Source organism: Vanellus vanellus (assembly GCF_965231255.1).
Source record: "Vanellus vanellus genome assembly, contig: HAP1_SCAFFOLD_1905, whole genome shotgun sequence".
Classification (NCBI taxonomy): domain Eukaryota; kingdom Metazoa; phylum Chordata; class Aves; order Charadriiformes; family Charadriidae; genus Vanellus; species Vanellus vanellus.
Window position 1 is genome coordinate 1 of NW_028128816.1, and position 19658 is coordinate 19658.

General features: G+C 50.8%; 2 protein-coding genes across 3 annotated transcripts; both read left to right on the top strand.

Annotated features, from left to right (window-relative positions):
- Nucleotides 1-437: 437 nt before the first annotated feature.
- On the top strand, nt 438-10127 carry LOC309684038 (TBCC domain-containing protein 1; the record flags this gene model as incomplete). Its single annotated transcript, XM_082500002.1, has 7 exons — nt 438-785; nt 866-1015; nt 3453-3819; nt 4821-5007; nt 5148-5645; nt 8763-8927; nt 9520-10127. The coding sequence occupies 6 exons, from the start codon at nt 438-440 to the stop codon at nt 8890-8892; spliced, it is 1680 nt and encodes a 559-aa protein (XP_082356128.1). The 3' UTR covers nt 8893-8927; nt 9520-10127.
- Nucleotides 9841-19287, top strand: LOC309684039 (gamma-crystallin S-like). 2 transcript variants are annotated; one of them, XM_082500004.1, is made up of 3 exons: nt 9841-9873; nt 16710-16952; nt 18968-19287. In XM_082500004.1, the coding sequence occupies exons 1-3, from the start codon at nt 9871-9873 to the stop codon at nt 19238-19240; spliced, it is 519 nt and encodes a 172-aa protein (XP_082356130.1). In that variant the 5' UTR covers nt 9841-9870; the 3' UTR covers nt 19241-19287. The 2 variants fall into 2 exon arrangements, with proteins under 2 accessions (XP_082356130.1, XP_082356129.1); XM_082500003.1 differs by lacking the exon at nt 9841-9873 and having other exon boundaries at nt 16216-16952.
- The last annotated feature ends 371 nt before the right edge of the window (nt 19288-19658 follow it).

The window sequence follows — 19658 nt, forward strand, 5'->3', positions numbered from 1 at the left end:
CGGCCACCATTAGACGTGAAGCGGAACCCGGCGACGGGGGCCGCTGGCCAATAGGAGCGCGGCGCAGCCCTGCGCGCGGCGCGCCGCCGGCCTATCGGCGGCGCACACTTCACCACCGGCTCGACGCTGCCGGCCAATCGCCTGGCAGGGCGTCGGCTCTCAGCCCGCCGGTCCAATGGCGTCTCAGCGCGTCATGCCGCGCCCTGCCCTATCGCCGCGCGGAAGGACGCTTTCGCTCGCCGACAGCCAATCAGAGAGCGCGTCGTTTATTCCCGCCTCCGGGCTGGCTCGAACAACCAATCGAAATCTGCTCCTCGGCCAGGGGGCGGGCCTGCCCGGAGTCCTCCACGGTGTGAGGGAAGGGCTGTCTCGTTGCTTTGTACGGCCGCCACTCTGCGCGGGGCCTCGGCGGGTACCGGAAGCGGGCGGCGGTAGCCATGGAGGCGGCGGCGGCCCCGGCCCCGGTGCGGCTGTGGGTGAAGACGGAGCCGTTCCTGGTGGGGGCCCTGCCCGTCCCGCCGCCCGCCCGCCTCGGGCCCCACTACCTACGGAAGATGGCGGCCTACGCCCGGGCGCGGGCGGCCGAAGGCTGCTTCCCGCGGCTGTCGTGGCCCCGCTGGCGGCACATCGCCTGCGGGAAGCTGCAGCTGGGCCGTGGCCTGGCCTGGCTCTACTTCGAGCTCTTCCACAGCCTCCTCCGGCCGGACCCGCCAGGCCGCCTCGAGTGGGCCGAGGCGGAGGCAGCCTGCGCCAATGCCGACGAGCTGGAGCTGGAGCGAAGCAAGGCAGGAGCCCCATCCCGGGCCGGGCGGGGTGGGGAGAGCCCAGCCCATCCTAACGCCTCTTTTTCTCCCCTTTTGGTTAGCTGTCGGTAGACACTCTGCAGTTCCTGCTCTTCCTGTACGTCCAGCAGGTGAACAAAGTCTCTCTGCGAAGGTCTCTGATCGGAGAGGAATGGCCCAGCCCCAGGACCAAGTCTCCAAGCCTGACTGGAAAATCCGCCAGCGAGAATAAGGTATTTGTGGCTGTAGGATTCTCCTTATGCGGGCGTGTGGGAAACTGCAAAGTCCTGCCTTCAGGTGGGTTGAAGAGTGGCTGGTTTGTTCCTGGGAGGGTGTAACCCTGCGTGTGGTAAAGCCTAAACTAGAGTCAAATTTGAGATACTTTGCTAAACAGTAACTGAAATGAAGTTGGTGCATTCTCTGCAGCAAAAGTTGTCCGTGGGAATTTCCCAAAATCAGACTGTGGAAGTTCTCTCAGAGCGTTGGCAATTCTCTTTTTAAGGAGTAGCTGCCTTTTTGCTTTTTCCCGTTAGCCAAACAGGAAGCTTTTCTTACGTTAGAGGTTGCTTTCCCCCAGTTTGCTGTAGACTGTTAGGATCGCAGGGTCTTTCCTAGCAAAATTGCGTTAAGCTGTATTTCAGAAAGGGGAGTTAGTTCGTCAGCTGTAGACCAACCATGTGAAAATGTTAATGTCTCCTCTAAAGTATTTTGAAGGAAGAGAGGTGAGCTGGGTGTATCAGGTGCAACTTGTGGGCAGCTCTGTATTTGAGGGTGAATTACAGATTGACAGCATCATTATGAAGATGGGCTGCAAACTGTAGCAGATTTCTGTCACGAAGATGATGTTATGAGTTAGTGAAATGTAATTTGGGACATGCTGAAATGATTAAAATAGTTAAAAATAGGGACTGGGCAACTTTATACTGAATGGTTGAACAAATGGGAAAATAAATCATAGAATCACAGAATGGTTTGGGTTGAAAGGGACCTTGAAGACTATCTAGTTCCATCCGCCTGCTGTGGGCAGGGACACCTCCCACCAGCCCAGGTTGCTCCAAGCCCTGTCCAACCTGGCCTTGAACACCTCCAGGGATGGGGCAGCCACAGCTTCTCTGGGCAACCTGCGCCAGGGGCTCACCACCTGCACAGTCAAGAATTTTTTCCTAATATCTCATCTAAATCTCCCCTCTTCTAGTTTAAAACTGTTCCCCCTTGTCCTGTTGCTTCCCTCCCTGATCAAGAGTCCCTCCCCATCTTTCCTGTACCCCTTTAGGGACTGGAAGGGCCTCTAAGGTCTCCCCGGAGCCTTCCCTTCTTCAGGCTGAACACCCCCAATTCTCTCACCCTGTCCTCCCAGGAGAGGGCCTCCAGCCCTCGCAGCATCTCCGGAGCCTCCTCTGGCCCCTCTCCAACAGGTCTGTGACCTTCTGCTGTTGGGACCCCCCGAGCTGGAGGCAGCACTGCAGGGGGGTCTCTGCAGAGCAGAGCAGAGGGGCAGAATCCCCTCCCTCGCCCTGCTGGCCATGCTGCTGGAGATGCAGCCCAGGATGTGGGTAGCTTTCTGGGCTGCCAGCGCACATTGCTGGCTCATGTGGAGCTTCTCATCCACCAACACCCTGAAGTCCTCCTGAGAGGAACTGATACAGGGCTGTGAGTTGGGTGATTGTGGAGCATCCAGTGTTATTTAAAAGTTAATGTTTTCTTTTAACAGTAATGTAGCCATTACGGAAAACTCTGGACAGGAAGGAGGTGCGTCTTGACTGCCATTGTATCCCTCCTAGAGGTTTTGGTCCCAACGAGGTTGGGGCTGTCTTTATTGGTGTTACTTTTCTCTGTGCAATCGGGTGAGATTCCCCCAGTTTCAGCAGTACCTGGTGTGAATGGTGCCCCCTTTTGAAATGGTGTGGTGAGGCTTTTCTGGTGTGAGAGGGTCTCTGTCACAGTGCAGGGATCTCCAGCAGCTGGACAAGATGTTCACAGCCGCTTGTTACACCCTTTTGGCTACCGCCCTCGTGGATGGTAGGGAAAATGTGTAATCCAAGCCATGCATTCCTTGTTCTGCAGCTTGCTGTCCAGCAAATGTTGCCTTTGTTAATGTCTGCTGTAACTTTAGTCTCCTGCCTTTTTTCTTTTTTTTTGGTCTGGAGCCCTTTAGAATTTGGACTAATGATTCTTTCAGAGGTCGTTTGGTTTATCGGTCTGCTCGCCTGCGAAGAAATGACCCTCTGCTTTTTTCCCCACAGCGCCTCAGAAGGCAACACTGAATCATATCTGAAGGTCTGGAACAGATGCAGTGTTTTTCTAATAGAGCAGTTGCAAGACCTTGGCTGTCAGTTATTGATTTGTTTCCTGCCTTCAATTGCCAGCAGCAGCTGGTTGAATTTGTGTGGGAAGGATTGTAGACAGTCTGTTTCTGCTTTCTAGAATGAAATATTTGGTACTTGGAGTTAGAATAAAATGTGGTGTTTTTTTTTTTTTTTTTGAGGGGAGATTGCTTTCTGTGTTTTGGAAGAGCAGAGCAGCAGAAACAGTGAGCGGGAGAGAGCACCACATTTGACACTTTCCCTCTTTTAGGACAAGTGTAAGCGAGGATGCATTTTATAAAGTTGACGGAGTTTGTCAGCTCTTTGAGAACTCACTTCCTTCTTATGTGTTTTTCTGCCCACTAAGAACTGGAATGATCAGGACCACCGTGCCTTCGTGCAGAGCCACCTCTCGGATATGCTGGAACTGCTGCTGGAGCCAGAGCAGCTCACTGCCTCCTCCCACTCCACCCACAGCAGCTTGGTATCCTACGAAGCCGTCTGTGCCCTTAGCTTCCTTATTGAAGGGACCGTGAACAAATCCAGGACAGTCCATCCTCTGCATGAGCTTGCCCTCTGGCAGCCCTGTCACGGGCAGAATGGCTACTCAAAGGTCTCCAGAACCTTCTCTTTCCCCAAGCTAGAGAGCTGGCTGCGGTCTTGCCTGACAACAAACCCTTTTGGAATGACTGCCTGCCTCAAGTCTGGGAAGAAACTCGCCTGGGCACAGCAAGGTAGCTACAGGCCTTGCCTTTATTTTTACAAATAATTTCCCAGTCTTGGCTTCTCTTGCTGACCGGGGATTTGGCAGCGGTGTGGGGGGCTTGCCTCCTTTTCCTTCTACTGTCAGTGGAGATGGGGATAATGACTGTTAGGAGGCGAATCTGAGGGCTAGAAGGTGCTGTGTGATATCTGTGTGCATTTTTCTGGTCCTTGGAGCACTTTTTGTGAGCAAACATTAATGACTTTCTTTTCAAAGGCCTCTCTGAGTGAGGTCAGCATCACTGTCCTCGTTATCCAAGTACAGCTGGACACAGAGAATAGATAATGCGATGTGTTTGTGGCAAAGCTGGGCACTGGTCTGGGTTTCCTTGCCTTGAATTGCATTCCTTCACCTGCAAGGACGTGGCAGTGTCCCATCGAACAAGGAGAAAAACCTTAGGAGAAAAAAAATGCAGGTTAATGTTTTGTTTCCTCTGACTGCGCAATTGTAAGAGTGGGTTAGGGAGAACAGTGAGGTTGCTCAAGGGTTGTACTGTAGAGGGAGCATTTCACTGTCTTAAACATACAGTTCCTGCTTTCGGCATAAAACTTACCCTATGGATCTTCCTGCTAAGCTAAGTCTTGTGTTCAGGAACAGAATTCTGGAAACTGAGATTCCATTTCCATAGGTCGGGGCTGCCTGTAGCTTATGGGAGGCTTTAGCTACCCCTGAATAATCTTGAAGTGGTTTTGATCTTTCAATGTGCCCCAACTTCTGGAGCTTCTGCTTCTGCTACGTACTGCTGACCTGCCCAGTAGGCATTGGTGGCTGGTATGACCGGTGTGTGAAGTGACGCAGTTTGATGATACTGTCCTTGAAGTTTTGTGCTGATTATTTTCCTGAGGGATTGCTGAGTGATGTGGATGGTGAACCATTGCGTCTGTGTCTCTGTAGGAATAGAGTATAGCCTTTTTGTGCTTTTTTTTTCTTTTTTTCTTCATTTTAAATGTGTTGGTTAACTTTATTTTGCAGTTGAAGGAACAACCAGGAGAGCAAAGATTGCCTGCACTACTTGTGTGGTGCCTGAGGTGTACCCCGTGGTGATAATGAGCCAGGTGTACAAGCAGACGCTGGCCAAGAGCTCGGACACCCTGGTGGGGGCTCATGTAAGAATTCATCGTTGCAACGAGTCCTTCATTTATCTTCTCTCTCCTCTCCGGTGAGTTTTTGTTCACTTGAGGCATGGTTAGATGTCTTTTCAGCAAGCACTAAGTTCTTTTTAGATGGACTAAGCAGTGAAAAAGTTCTGGTTTCGGTCTTTCCTGCTCACTGTCTCCTCACCCTCTTGTTCTATCACAGATCTGTGACCATTGAGAAGTGCCGGAACAGCACTTTTGTCCTTGGCCCCGTTCAGGCGTCTGTTCACGTCCACAGCTGTGACAACGTCAAGGTCATTGTGGTTTGCCATCGTTTGTGCCTTTCTTCCACCTCTGGCTGTACCTTTTACATTCTCACGCCTACCCAGCCTCTCATCCTCTTGGGCAACCAAGCGGTGAGCTTTGCCCCTTTCCACACCCATTATCCCATGCTTGAAGACCACATGGCACAGGTGGGCTTGGCCACCCTACCAAACTACTGGGACAGCCCCATGCTGGTGTGCAAGGAGAGCGGTGACACGAGTGTCTTCCGCCTCCTGCCGCCCTCGGACTTCTACACCTTCGTGATTCCTTTTGAGATGGAAGGAGACACCACAGAGACACCGGGTGGGCTTCCCCACGCGTATCAGAAGGCGCTGAGTCAGCGAGAGCAGAAGGTGCAGATCTGGCAGAAAACCGTGAAGGAGGCAGGCCTGACCAAGTGAGTGCTGCATCCGAACAGGAACGTGTGAGCTGCCTCACAGCTCAGCTCAGACATACAAATAGAAGATTCTTTTGATGTGGTTCAAAAAAAAGGCTTTAATAATGGGTTGGTTTGCGTGAGCCTTGTCTTGCATGCCATTTCTAGAGTATTAGTAATTAGCAATCTTGGGATCCTGGTCTTTGCTATTAATATAGCGAGAATAATAATGTTCACAATTGTAACTCTGAAGGAGGTGTTTTGTCACGGTTGTGTTTTCCTGGCTTGCGCAACACAAGGAAAAGCATGCCTGGGTACTGCCGAGGGCTGAGGTGAGGGGTTCACCCTGGCAGGAAGAGTTTACAACTTACTTCACGCTGGACGCTGTCTCTCTGCTATCTCTGTTCTGCTTTCAGTGTCGCGTGCCGCCGTGGGCGAGATCTGGGGGCATACCCTGAATAACAGCTCGACTAATTATTGGCCTGCAGCTGATTGGTGGTTGCTCTTAGCCCAACCTTGACACCGAGATTGAAGCTTTAAAATACTGTCCCATCTGGTGTTGAGGTGAGCTAAGAACGTGCATGTGAACCATTCCAACAGATCACCTCATGGACAGTAGCTTTTAAAGTCCTCTTTATCATATCGCATCGAATCCTCTGCCCAACTTTTACTGTGCTACCGAGGCCTATCCTAGCCCATCTCATGTGCTGCTGTGCCTCTTGTTTCTTTCCCAGCACCTATGGCCGTGTTCTGAAAAAGTTTGCTTTGCTTCCTTTGTCAGCGTGCTTTCTGCTGCCGCCAGCCAGGGTACAAATCTCTGCTGCCTTCAGTTTAGCTGCCTTTATCTTTTTAGGAATCTTTTTGGTGCAGCAACCTGAAGGACCTGGCGTCCTTTGCAAATCCAGAATGGGGATAGAAACCCAGATATTCAGTTGTAAAGGCTTGAAGAGATGAGAACAAGCGGTGTTCCCTGAGCTGTGCTTGAGCTGTATAAATTTTCTTTCTGTTCTGTGCTCAGTCGATGACTTGTAATGGGTGTGTAACTGGTCCTGATAAGCAGTGATCTCGGAGGGGTTTGTCCTCTGGGGAACACAGAATATGAAAACCTCCTCTTGGGTCAAACTGTCAACATTTCCCATCATACCAGGCTGAGGAGTTCTGGTCTATTTGATCGTTCATTGTTTTGGAGGGGCTCCCTCTGCTTCTCTTGTTCCTTTCTGAGATCCAGGCGCCTCTGTGGCGAGCGCAGAGGAGCCTGTGGTTTGAAAGAGCTCTAGACTGGGAGAGAGAAAGGATTCTGGGGCAGGGTTTTGTTATAGGTGCGAGTGTGGCTGAGCAGTAGTGACCCAGTAGTGGTGACAGAAGTGTAAAAACCTTCAAAACTCTCAAGTCCTCGAGTCTTGAAGGGCAGCAGAGGGGAAAGTGGTAACTTCAGCCCTTGCGCTGGAGTCATCCGTTAATGTCTATCAACCTCATCTAGGTGCTTCTTCCCCCTCCAGCAATTGTCCTCCCAGGGCTGTTCCTTTCCACCCCAGGGTTTTGTGAAGGTGTTTACCCTGTCAAAATCTTACTGTTAAAGAAATGTGAGGTAATACGGATGATGTGCTTAGATTTAACATCCTCTACAGCAGTCAGAGGAGGCAAGAGCTCGGTACTGGAGCGACTTGTTTCATAAAAGGGGGAAAACTGGCAGGTTTAGAAGCTTGCTGAAAAGAAACTGGGCAGCTGACAGTGTAAAATGTGCCTGTCTCCTGCAGGCAGAGAAACAACGAGGGAGACGACTAGGAAGCTTAGAGCAAACAGGATATCAGACATGTAGAAAGAAAAAAGCTGCTGTGCTTGAACTGGGAGGTGAAAGAGACTGTTAGAAATAAGACGACGTCTTTCAAGAAGTTGAAGTTGTCTGAATGAGGAAAGTGGGGCAAAAAAAGAATGTAAATCCTGCCAGGCTGAAAGTAAAAACCCCGTAAGACAGGACCAGTAAGACAGCTTGAGGAACAACTTGCAAAAGCATAAAATCCTGTTTATTCATTTTCCGAGCATATCAGACACAAAGTCTTTCAGGGTCAGTAGCAGATCAAGGTATATAAAAAGCACTTGGAGAAGATAAAACCATAAGGGAAGAAAGAAGTGGCTGCCTTTGTGTTCACTGTGGAGGAATTTAGGTTAGTTTCTGTCCTAGAACCCTGCTTTCTGGGGAACGTCTCAAATGGAAGCGATAGAACAAAAGAAGAGCCTTTAACTTGAAAAAAGGGTCTGGGTAGCCCGAGCCCCTCTGAAACTGAGTGGCACAAAAATGAACAGAGCTGGTTTGCTGCTTTCCCCAGTACAGGATGGGATCAGCACTTCAAATTAGGAATGGGTTCAAAGCAAAACCACATAAACTCTCCACAGGATGGTGGAAATGTTCATGTTTTACGTGGGTTCTGAAAGGAATTGCATAAGCTCATAGAAAAAAAAAAAAAGGGCAGCAGGAGTTACTCAATACTCATGCCACCTTTGGCTTAAGAAATCATGGAGCTGAGCTGATCCCAGATGGCTGGGGTGCTCTTCTGGAGAAATACTGCTGTGAACCTGCACTGCTCTTGGACGTCCACCAGTGGCAGAGACAGCCTGAGTTAAGTGACATACCCTGTTATTGCTGGTCTTACAAAAAACATCCCAAAAGTTATTTACCAGTAAAGGTAATTATTTGAGGAGTGTTGTTTCTATGCACACTTTTTTTTTTCCTGATCTCCATCCTCTCTCTTTCAGATGCTGTCAGAACAGAATTTTGTGTCTTCAATGCTTAAATGGTGGTTACTAATCTTCTTTTTCTCCCTTTTCAGACAGGTTTAATGTCTGCTCTGAAACGTAAAGCAGAGGAAGCCCTGGCGAGCAGGGTCGCTGTGCCAGTGGGCTGGGGAAGTTTGCGTAACTTCTCTAACTCTACCAATTTCTGCCTTTAGGGTTCATTATAGCAATATTTACTTGGTAAAAGCCTTCTCTTCCTGTTACAGGCAGTTCATGAACCAAGCCCAGCTCTTAGCTGATATGTATGGAAGCTTGTTTTGGTAGTGAAAGTGAGGTTTAGAAGTATAATATTGTAAATAAATGTGACCTTTGCATACTTCCCTGCTGATCTCCTTTTGGTTTCAGGGATCAGAGGAAAAAGTTCCAGATGTTGGTAGAAAACAAATTCTACGAATGGCTGGTTCAGACAGGGAACCGGCAGCAGCTGGATAGCCTTGTCCCTCCTGCAGTAGGCTCCAAGCAGGCAGCAGGATAGCGTCGTGTTCCTGTGCAGCATAAAGGAAAGGAAGGGTGAGTAGAGGGCACATTTCTCTTGATTCTTCTCTATCTAGAAGAATCGTCCCGTGTTTGTATGCACAGCCAAGGCAGAGGTGGAAGATGTAGGAGGCTGTTCAGTGGTCATTCTCCCAAGAGCCTTGCATTTCCTTTTCATTCTTATTTTGCAGTCAAAACTGCTTTTCAATTTCAACCTGTTCCCTGTATACTCAGCACCTCCCTTGTTCTCTGCAGGTGTTCTGTTTGATTTGTTAGGGAATCTGTGTGTGTCTGTAAAAGCAGATAGGCATATTGTACATAATCTGATGTGAAAACTTACTTGAACAGCTGCTCTTTCAAAGAGGCTGTGTGCATTAATTTCTGTACTTATCTGTCTCGCTTTTTTGCGTAAGAGAATCGAGACTTTAAATAATTCTTACTTTGTAGTGTTTTTCCCTTCCCAACTAGAAGTAGGTTAGGAGCTGGAGGCAAACCCTTATTGTGTTTTTCTGCCATTGCATGTTTCAAACCATTAGAAAGTTGTCGTTTTTTTTCCTTTTCTTTGGTCTTTGAGTTGCTTTTTAAAGAACTGTTGGGAGTAAAGTTTCCTCCTCTTATGTTGTTACAGAATTCTGGGAATGGGCAGCGATACACTGAAAACAGTTCTCGTTAAGACTTTGCAGCCGTCCTGCCCGAACACACTTGATGTGGACCTGACGCCCATCCTCGGCGTGGATTGGACTGTCTGTCTGCTTCAGGATTTCTAATCACTGCCGCTTTCCCAGGAATGTACTGTAGCTATTCTGTTGATAACCGAGAAGGTGCATGTCAGTAGAGGACGATGAAGTATGCCTTGTTGCAGATCCTTTAGTGGGGAGGCTGTCATTGTGATTAGCCTCTGTGGTGTGCCAGTATCCAGCAAAGCAGCCCTTTCTGGTGCGGAGGTGGACGCAGGGCCCTGGGCATCGCGTGCATCTTTATGGTACGAGCCGGCTGCGCTGTTTTTATAAATGTGAAAAAGCAATGTTTGGTTTTTAAATTTTTTTTTTATTTTTTAATGAATGAAATTCAGTGGATTTTTTTATATGGAGATGGCACTTAAGCAGTGTGATTTATGGAATTAACTTTCTTACACGTTTGCATTGTTTTGACAAATGTCAATAAAACAGAGTTCTCAGATAAGCCTGGCATATGTCCTGGGGAAGGAGTTTCACCTGTACAGTGGGTGTTAGCGGGACGCATCTTTGCTGCTTAATGAAATGCGAACCTGTCAGCTGAGAGAAGAGCACTAATTTATTAACAGCCATGGGACTGAAGGTTTTGAAGGCTGCCCTAGCACAGCATTTTAATATGCTTTTTCCTACCTTTAATATTTCTTGTAAAAATTATCAACTTGGATGAGTACAGTTCTTATGTGCTAGTGGAACCTGTCTTGGGGAGATGTGCTCGTAGCTGAGCACCTAAATTAGTTGGGCAAAATAGGCAAAGGCATGGCAGAGATGACCGAACGCAGCAGCTGTATGTGCTTTCTGAAGAGCTATCCAACCTGAGAGCAAGAGGAAGGCAGGGGCGTTTAGTGCTGTGGTGTACACGGCAGTTGTGATGCTAGAATTTTTCTGAAGGTCTCTCTTGGCTGCGGGGGAGGCAAGCGATGCAATAGACGGCGAGTTTATTATATTGAACTAACTTTTAAAGGAGGGGTGTTAAAAGCGACTGCGGTGGAGCTTTGAGATGTCCTAGTGAACATACTGAGGTGCCTCTCGATAGGACTTGGGTTGTGGTTGGACTCTGATCTTCATAAGACAGCATTTGGATAAAAAATACCTGTAAGGCCTCACAGCTTTCTAGCAGGAAGAGCTGTAAGCAGCAGCGCTAAGCGATTCAAGACGCCTGAAATGGGAAGAGGACGAGATGCCGCTGAGCATGTCTGTCTCAGACTGTCATATCTGACTGCGGTTTAGCGGAGCTGTGGCAGCGTACGTGGGGTGGCACGCAGAGCTGCTGTTGCGAGACTGCTTGTCCTGACAGATTTGAAATAGGGGCTGTGTGTTTCAGGCGCTGCTGTGCCAAATTCGTGGCCCTTTGTTTCACTAAGCCTTTGGGCTGGTGCAGTGAATAGCTGCAGAGGTGGTTTTTCATAATGCAGTGGCGCGGGGGGGTGGTGGTGTGGGTGTACATAAGCCAGCAATCCTCGCCCTCCCTGCTCGGTGGGCCAGAGCGTGGCTAAAAGAAATACTTTTGCTCCAACCGCAGACAGAGGTGTAAAGAGTTTTGAGTTGAATTTGTGACGCTGGCAGATTTTGTCAGAAATCTGGGCACCGTTCTGTACTATTTTGATGTGTGGAATCGCTCACTTTGGGGGGGGTGCGGCCAGCCATACTTCTTTTCCTCTGTCTGGCACCACTTGGAGCGATATAGCTGGAGCTGAGGGCAGGCTATAACAATAACGCAGCCTCTTTGCTGTTGCTGTTGCCATTGGGAGCTTCTGGAGCAGAGCCTCTACGCAGAGGCTGTTCTTTGCAGGCCCACGGTGTCTGCCCTGGGCATGTGTTCACCGTTTCCTAGCTGCGTCCTTCGCCGCATGGAAACATTCTCCGATAAATATCGGGTCTCTTCCTTAGAAATGGGGATGGGCCTTTTAGAGCTGACGAGGATGTCTTCTTGTTGAACATGCTTGAAAGGGAGAGAGCATCCAAATTGCCCCCCGTCCTCCAGGACTTGGCAGGGGGCTGCGTGTTTGGAGTGCATTTGGCAGAGTTTTGGTGTTCTGACTCAGCAAGTGGTAACAAAGGGAGGATGGCGAAGCCGTCCTTTATTCCATAATCCTGTTTGCTTTTCTGGAAACCGTCTATAGCCTCAGAATCACTGACTCAATTTTTGGATCCTATTCTCATGACAAAGCGGCTGTCTGGTTTAAAACGAGCCCATTATAAAAAGGGCTCCTCGGATCCTGGCTGTTTGTAACAGCTTCTGACGTTCCTCCAGCACCGGGGAGCTTGGCTGGAACGGAAAATGTCCAGAGCTGGAACCAAGGTAAGTTTATTTGCAGCCTATACGTGATTGTGGCTAGGAGTACAGAATTTATCCGGGGTAAATTATGGAGAAACTTTGGTTTCTCTGTTCTGCTGACAGCTTCCCCCTCTGTCAGTCTGTCGACAAGAGGAGGTGCTTGAAATCCCTCCCCAAATTGAGGGAAGCTGGAGCTGAGCCCCCCCTAGTCTTTTCCCAGATCTTGGCTGTTTCCTCTAGGTGTGGCTCTACCAGAGGATAGAGTCGAACACAGTGACCGGTGAAGGGATGTTCTAAAATGCAGGAGGATGTGATGCCTTGTAAATTGATGGTGGAGGCTGCTGTGCGAGCAGTGAGCGTGACGAGCAGCATTTGCAGAGCAGAGTCTTGTGGAAGGCTTCCTTGGGAGGAGATGAGTCCCGATGCCAGTGGCAGCCGCCACATCCCCCTTCCATAGTGGAGCAAAGGGTTTGCCCTGGATGATGACTGTAGCACCGAAGGCAATAGTGAGATGCGAACCGGCCTTGTGATTTGGTGGAATGGGCAGAGATGGATTTAAACTGGAGAAGGAGGTAGATCAGGAAGCTGGACTTTAGCTAGAGTAACGCGCATCAGATGAGGATCCAGCTCTAACGCTGTGGTCCTCAGTCATGAAGTTAGCAGAGCTGAGCTGGTTGGTCACGCAGACCGTGTTGCAGGGTTGGGACTGGGCAGGGATAAGCAGCTGGGAAAGAAAGGCGAGAACTTTGGGCTAGTGGCCAGTTTCTCCTGTGGAGTGCCAAGCAACTGTTAAGAGGCTGCGGACAGACGTGCACCTTTTCATTTTATTAGTTTTGCTTTTGGGTTACATTCCTTTTAACCCGTGGAGACCGTAAGACCCAAGGGGGCAGAGAGCTCAGAAGCAGAGTGGTTTTGTAGGTGCTGGTTGGTGCTGTGGAAGATCTGGATTCAGTCTCGGCTTCTCCGCGCCTTTCGCCTGTGATCTTGGCTCAAAGTGATTTGGCTATATCTGAGCAGTCTTTAGGAACCGAGGGTGGTGTGCTGCTTCCCTCTAACCTGGTGGCTGTCAGATTGCAGTGGTGTAACTGTGCCTAAAGAAGGTGCTGGGGAAACGTGACTGATTCGTGCTCAAGTCTCCTATCTGCTTGAAGAGACTTAAACACATCCTGCCTTTACCCCTGCTGAAAGCCGTGTCCCCTGTGAACCCGCTGCAGGGAATTTGTTGATTATGTGCTGCTGTGGTGCAGCAAAACGGCCAAGAGGAGTTAAGTCAGTGGTGGAGTGCAAATCTCATCTTTCCTCTGTGCTGTGCTCTTGCCTAGCACGTTCCAGGGAGAAGAAAAGGGCAAAAGAGAGAATTAAATGCTATTTCTCACAACCTAAGCAAGCGGTCTGCCCTAGAAAGGAATCGTTGCCCCTGTGCTTAGAAAGCAGTGGGCAGTACTGATGATTGCTTACAGTTATTGTTTATGAGTTTCCTTCTAACAGAGCTGCCGTTGGGAAGAAATATGATAAGTGCTATGAGGTGGCCAGGGGAGTAAGAGTTTTACAGTTCTTGCCATAGCAGATCTTCCATCTGCCAGGTAAGCCCCAAATAAGCAAAGTTTGGGCAGTGAGCGGTTAATGGGTTAGTGCTGTAAGCAGAGCAACTTGATGGCTTTACTGAAGGAAGGCGATTTGTGTCGGAGTAAGATGCGTCTGAAACGAACCGACGAATCTGGAATTGAAATCTGTAATTCACCTGTCATTATCCTGTGGGTGAGAACCGTCAGTCTGGTCTGTTTGTGCCTGAATCGTTGGAGGAAAGCTGAGAAGCGCTGAGTGTGAAGGTCTGAACTGCATTGAGGGTGTGTGCAAAGAGCTGTGGTGGAGAATGGGTGGGCCGGAGCCCTCTCCTTAAGTCTTCCTATAAATGGTCTCAGAATAAAACAGCGAACGACACTTGGTTGGTCACTGTTCTGTGGGAATGGCCATACCCTTAACGTGCTCTTGGATTTCTTTGGCTATGCGGCTTTATAAGTACAGGGAAAATACCCTCCTAGGAATGCCAGGTAGCTTTGCCAAATTGAAGTTCAGATGTGTTAGACTGAGTGGGGTAGGAACATCGAATGAGCTTTTCTGTTAGAAAATTCAAGGCCAACGTAACCGACTTCGCGCACAGTTCCTGTGATAGGGCATCGCAAGAGGAGCTGGTTCTGCTGGATGCTGTCCACAGAGACAAGACAGCTCATGCAGAGCCAGGACCAGAGGTCCTGTTCCTTTCCTGCTGCCAACTGCCCTGCTGCGAAGCAGGAGGAGGTGTCCCTCTGCCCGGGTGAGGTGCTCCCTGCACGGAGACCAGACCTGTGGTCTTACAGCCGTTGGGCAGAGTTCATTACGGAGCGCGCTGGACGCTCCCTGTGTGGACAGGAGCGGGACTGCAGATCAGAAGGGGCTGCAGAGCTCTTGGGAGTGAGGTTGAAGGCGGGGAGAGCTCATCAGCTGTCCAAGCGAAGGGACGAGCCGCGAAAAGATGCATCCCTGTGGAGGGTATGACTGTGATGCTGTGGCTTCCTCAACCACTGGCTTCAAGGAGAGGGCTACTGGTGGTGAGTGATTGCCAGACCTCTGAACAGGGCTTTCAGTGTTGCCTCTGGGCTTGTGCTGGCAGGTTTTTCAGGTGTGCCCTGGTTTGAGGGACAAGGTGCTGCCTCTAGGGTCAAAGATCCAGAAGCAGGAGCTGTAAAACAGCAGCAGGGTTGTGGCTGGCAAGGGCGGACCAGTGTGGTGAACTGCCCAAGGGTGGCAGTGTGGGAAAACAGGAATCGAACTTTTTAGCGCACACTTTGTACAAGTTTTATTCGCTTGCTGGAAAGATGGTGGTGATCTCCCAACTCTCCATTGCACTAAGGATGGGAAGAGCTTGCTCAGGAGGTGGGGCCAGGTTGTTTTGTATGTGCCGACTGCTTTGTAATGGGAGATCAGTCTCTTGAAAGTAAGAGGCAAATGAGAGGGAAGTAACATTGTCCTGATAAATGTCTACTGACAGGCCACAAGACCAAGGCCATAAATCCTCTGGCATGATTAGTCCGACTCCCCGTATGCCTGGTCAGGCTGGTGGGACACACTGACCAACCAGCATTAGGAAAACTGTGGCTAACTTATTTTTTTAACACAAAGTGAATGGGGGGGAAAAAAAAAAAAGTAAGTTGTCCTAGACTTGTATCTATCTCCTGTGGGACAATGAACAGTATTTTTAACAGTGGTGATGTTAGATCAATGCTGGTAGCCAAAGCACTTAGGTGAAGTACAAGCAGCCAGGAGAAGAAGGGTGACTGTGTGTCTTAACACCCAAGCGATGGAAAAACGATAAGGAAAATGGATTACGGAGCTCTGCATGTTAGATGTTTTAATCGCTGTGGCCAGAAAAATTCTCTCCAGAACATCTGGAGGAATTGGCTGAGGCAATCTCAGATGCTACCAAATAACCCAGCAGCAGGTATGGGGCTGATGCCGGACTGGAAGGCTGGAGAAGGTGAAATGTTGTCTTGAGCCTGCACTGCATTGGATCAACCAGCTTGCACATCAGTTGGTTCACTGCAAGGCTCTAGAAGACACTGGAGTAAGTCATCAAACTCCTATTAAGGTGGAAGATGGGCTGGTGACTGGGTGCAGCTGAAAGGGATCTGCTGAGACCGATTCATGTCAAACTTATGTAATTTTTGGCATGGTCTGACTTCACGAGGGATATAGTCAAACATTGTGATTCAGGAACCTTTATTTCAAAGAGCATCTCTTGATGAATAATTGTCATCTGGGAGGATCTGAAAATGGGGCTATACAAAGGACTGGTGTGAGTCTAGGGCTTGGCAATGTTTCCATGAAGGGGTTTTTGGAGAAAGCATGCATTGCCTCTCCAGGCCTGGCTGGGTTGGTGATACCTTGGGCAAGAGGAATGGGATTTGCTCACCAGCTCTTGAGATCATTACGAAACGGGTTGTGATCAAGTAGGGGAAAAAGGGACCCTAAGCAAAGTGCTTTGCAGTCAGCTACGTGGCTGTAGAGCAGCTCTTGGGAAAGAAGTGTGGTGACGGATCGGAAATCTGTCAGCCGTATTGCAAACCTGCAGCAACCAAAGCAGAAGAAGCCAACTGCAAACTCAGTCCTGGGATGTCGGTAGAAATGTGCTATCTACCACGGATGTGGAGTGCTCCTTTATTTTTTCTCGGCACTGATAAAGCTCACATGATGCCCAGCTTTTGGTGTTGACTTTTGAGAAAGCAAACTGTGGACCTGATGAAGTTGGTGGATCCAAGGAGAACGATCACAGGGCTGGAAGACATGACTGAGGAGGAGGTAGACCTCACCCCACCGCCTTATCAGTAAAGGTCTAATTGCAAACTCTCTGTGAGCCAATATAAATGGAACTCTTCGTGGTACAGTCTGTTGACTACTTAGGGCTCCCTTGGCTTTAATTTAGTAACTACTAATCTAGAGAAGGTGGGAGGGAAATGTATTAATAGTGTTTTGTTGTGGAGAGGACAGGGACTTCACCAAGGGACCTTTGGGTTGGATTGGGACACAACTAGGTGCTGGGAAGGGCAAGACACTGGTGGCAGCTGGAGGTGTTGGGGCCAGACTGGTGAATCGGCTGCCAGGGTTAGTTGGGATGCGGTTGATCTTGCTCAATGGTTGGGTTTGATGACTTTTTGACATCTCAAGGGCTCTGTTTTCAGCTATTTCACACCGTGATGCGGCTAGAATATGGCTGCAGGCATGTGCTGGGGGACGAGGAACCTCCCTGCTTTCCTTCTTCTGCTCGTGTTTCAGGTCACCTTCTATGAAGACAAGAATTTCCTAGGCCGTAGCTATGAGTGCAACAGCGACTGCCCCGATTTTCACACCTACCTGAGCCGCTGCAACTCCATTCGTGTGGATGGAGGCACCTGGGTGGCCTACGAGAGGCCCAACTTTACCGGGAACATGTACGTTCTGACGCATGGGGAGTATCCTGACTACCACCACTGGATGGGCCTCAACGACCGCCTCGGCTCCTGCAAAACCGTCCAGATAGTAAGTGCGACCTCTTCCCAAGGGACATTTTAATTTACGCGCCTATCATTAAAGGGTTTTAGCGTGCTTGTGGGTGGCCACCACCTTCCAGGGAACCCACGGGAGCTCCCTTGGAGAGGACGGCTAAAGGGGGTTTGCTCTTGCAGTCGTGCTCCGGGAACGGCGAGGTGTTTGGTGAGTGGAGAAGGTAAATCTCTTCCACCCTTGATTGCAATGGGAAAAAGCAGATCCCTCCGAGTCCTTTGTAGGTGAGTTTCTGGAGGAACAGCGGCACAGTTTTATCTACCTGTTCCTCCAAGGACTTCAGTGTCCAGGGAGGTTGCTCCGAGGTTTGCCTCTCGCTTTCCCCCCAGTCGTGTGCTGCCAACTGATCCAAATCTGAGAGTGGCCACGTGGCTTGTAGCAGTGGGATGGAGATGTTGCAGGAGCACCTAGAGCCTCTCTAGCAAGCCAGGGCTCCCTTCTCATACAGGGAACCCAATTTCGGTATCACCAAGTCCCTCTGGGCATGGGGACAACTGCCCCAGGAGCAGACCTGGAGTGACCAGGTGTGGGAGGGATGCCTGAAGCCCTCCTGGGGCATGTTTGGAGCAGCCCGGTGTCTCCTGGTGTTAGGAGAGCACAGGGTGATGTGTGTCTCCCCACTGCCGCACAGGAACCACGCTCATCCCCTCCTGACTGATGACGGGGAGATGCTTCTGCAGCCTCCAGCATCACCTGTCCTTCCACCAGCAGGAGATGGGATAAATGCGGGTTGCCAGCGAGCAGCGTTGACACCCTGTGGAAGCGCTGGGTGAGGGGGGAGGAGAAAGGAATAGAGGGAACGATCCCTTTGGGAAGCCGATGGGGAGAAGCGCCCTTTAAAACTGGCAAAGGTGGAGCGTGGATGGGGGTTGAGATGCTGAGTGCTGCTGTGTCTTTGCCAGCAGCGGGGTGGACGTTGGTGGGGATGTGTGGATCGCTGACTTGAGTAGCACGGCCGTGGTCTCCCGTCGCGTGGTGCGGGTCTCACAGCTGAGAAGGCCTTTTGCTTTAATGTCCAGAGTTCTAACGTCGCTTTGTGCCTGTTCTGGGTTTGAGCGAGGTCTAAATCCCTTTGCACAGGGCAGGGAGATTTTCCAGCTGGTTCAGAGCACTGCTCTGGCATAAGGGATGGAGCCAAAACACGCAGGAGATGAAACAGCAACGCTGCTTCCTCCAGCAGGATGAAATGTGGAGGCTTGATCCTGCATGTCCACCTGGTGCCTGGTTTCCCCTCCTGTGCGTGGGGAGGTTGCACAGGGACCTGCCGCTCGAAGGCATCGGGTCTGAGTGCCCCGGAGAAGCCGCAGCGGCAGCGCACGGAGCCGAGAGACCCCGCGGAGCTTGGCTGGGACCGGCAAGGAGAGCGGACTCGGGGAGGCGGGGGAAGAGGGTGTCCGGGCAGCTGCAGATTAAAACTGCCGCAGTGCCTTCAGGCGACGCAGCGCTTCAAATCGCAGTGGAAAATACCCGCGCTGTGTTTGCCTGTAATACAACCCAGCTGGGGTCACCAGCTCATTAAACTCCTCGTCGCCCGGAGGAGTGGGAAGTTGGAGGGGGGTCCGTCTCTCCTTCTGATGCTCGCGTGGAGTGGCTGAAGGGTTCAAACCAGCAGCGGGACGGGCGGGCTGCCTGGCGGAGAGAGCCCAGCGCTTGCTGACATGGTCTCATCTCTTCCCTGCAGCCTTCCTCCCTGTGAAACTGGGGCTGCGGTGGGGGTTTCGAGCTGCTCTGCTCTGGCTCGGTGCTTTGATGCCCTCTTTGCACATGATGTTGGGCCGAGAGTTACCTGGGCTGTGCTTTTGGGGGGCTGACGTGAGCCGTTAGGCCCTGTCCTGGTGTGCTGGGGAGGGTGGTTTGTACCTGGTCTGAGTCTGACCCTGCCTCGGAGCTGCTCCCACCCGCTGGAGTGTCAGAGCCAGGGACGTGTTGGTCCCTCCTTCCATCCCTCCCCCATTTTCTCTCCCCCTGCCTTTTTTTTTTTTTTTTTCTAGCCAAGTGGAGGCCGGGGCCACATCCAGATATTTGAGAAGGGAGATTTTGGCGGGCAGATGTTCGAAGCCACCGAAGACTGCCCTTCCGTCATGGAGGAGTGGCACATGCGCGAGGTCCATGCCTGCAGAGTGCTGGAGGGCACCTGGATTTTCTACGAGCATCCCAACTACCGGGGCAGGCAGTACCTGCTGCCCAAGGGCGAGTACCGCAAACCCGTGGAGTGGGGAGCCGCCAGCCCCGCCGTCCAGTCCTTCCGCAGCATCGCCGAGTGAGGCAGCCCCTTGACCAGGCTGCCGGAGGCCGTCAATAAAGCAACTGAGTCGCTCAGCTCCGCCTGTCCTGCTTCTTCCTGGCGTCTGCGTGCCAGTTATCCTCCCCCGGTGTGGAGCTGAGCCTCCTCCTCCTCTTCCAAGCAAAACACCCTCCACCAGCCCCGATTGCCTCCGTCTCTGCTGTCGTCTCCTTACTCCCCTCCATCCCACTGCTGCTCTCTGGGTAAAAGCCATCCCGAAGCTGGCGCTTGTGCCCCGGCGTTTGGCTGCTCCGGTGGAGCAGTGGGACCACCCGTCCCCAGGATTCCAGTTTTTGGTGCTGGTTGGAGGTGGCTCAGTCCGTCATGAGACTGGGGAGTCCCTGCTCGCTGTGTGGCTGCCCTGTGGCAGCTCCGGGAGAAGGGGCTGCTGGTGGCTG

What these genes read in the sequence shown, in the direction of transcription:
- LOC309684039 (XM_082500003.1), top strand. Translation starts at nt 16,644, where the DNA reads ATGGCTGCAGGCATGTGCTGGGGGACGAGGAACCTCCCTGCTTTCCTT. An exon ending in CCTGCAAAACCGTCCAGATA is followed by an intron (nt 16,953 to 18,967) that starts GTAAGTGCGACC and finishes TTTTTTTTCTAG; the next exon opens with CCAAGTGGAGGCCGGGGCCA.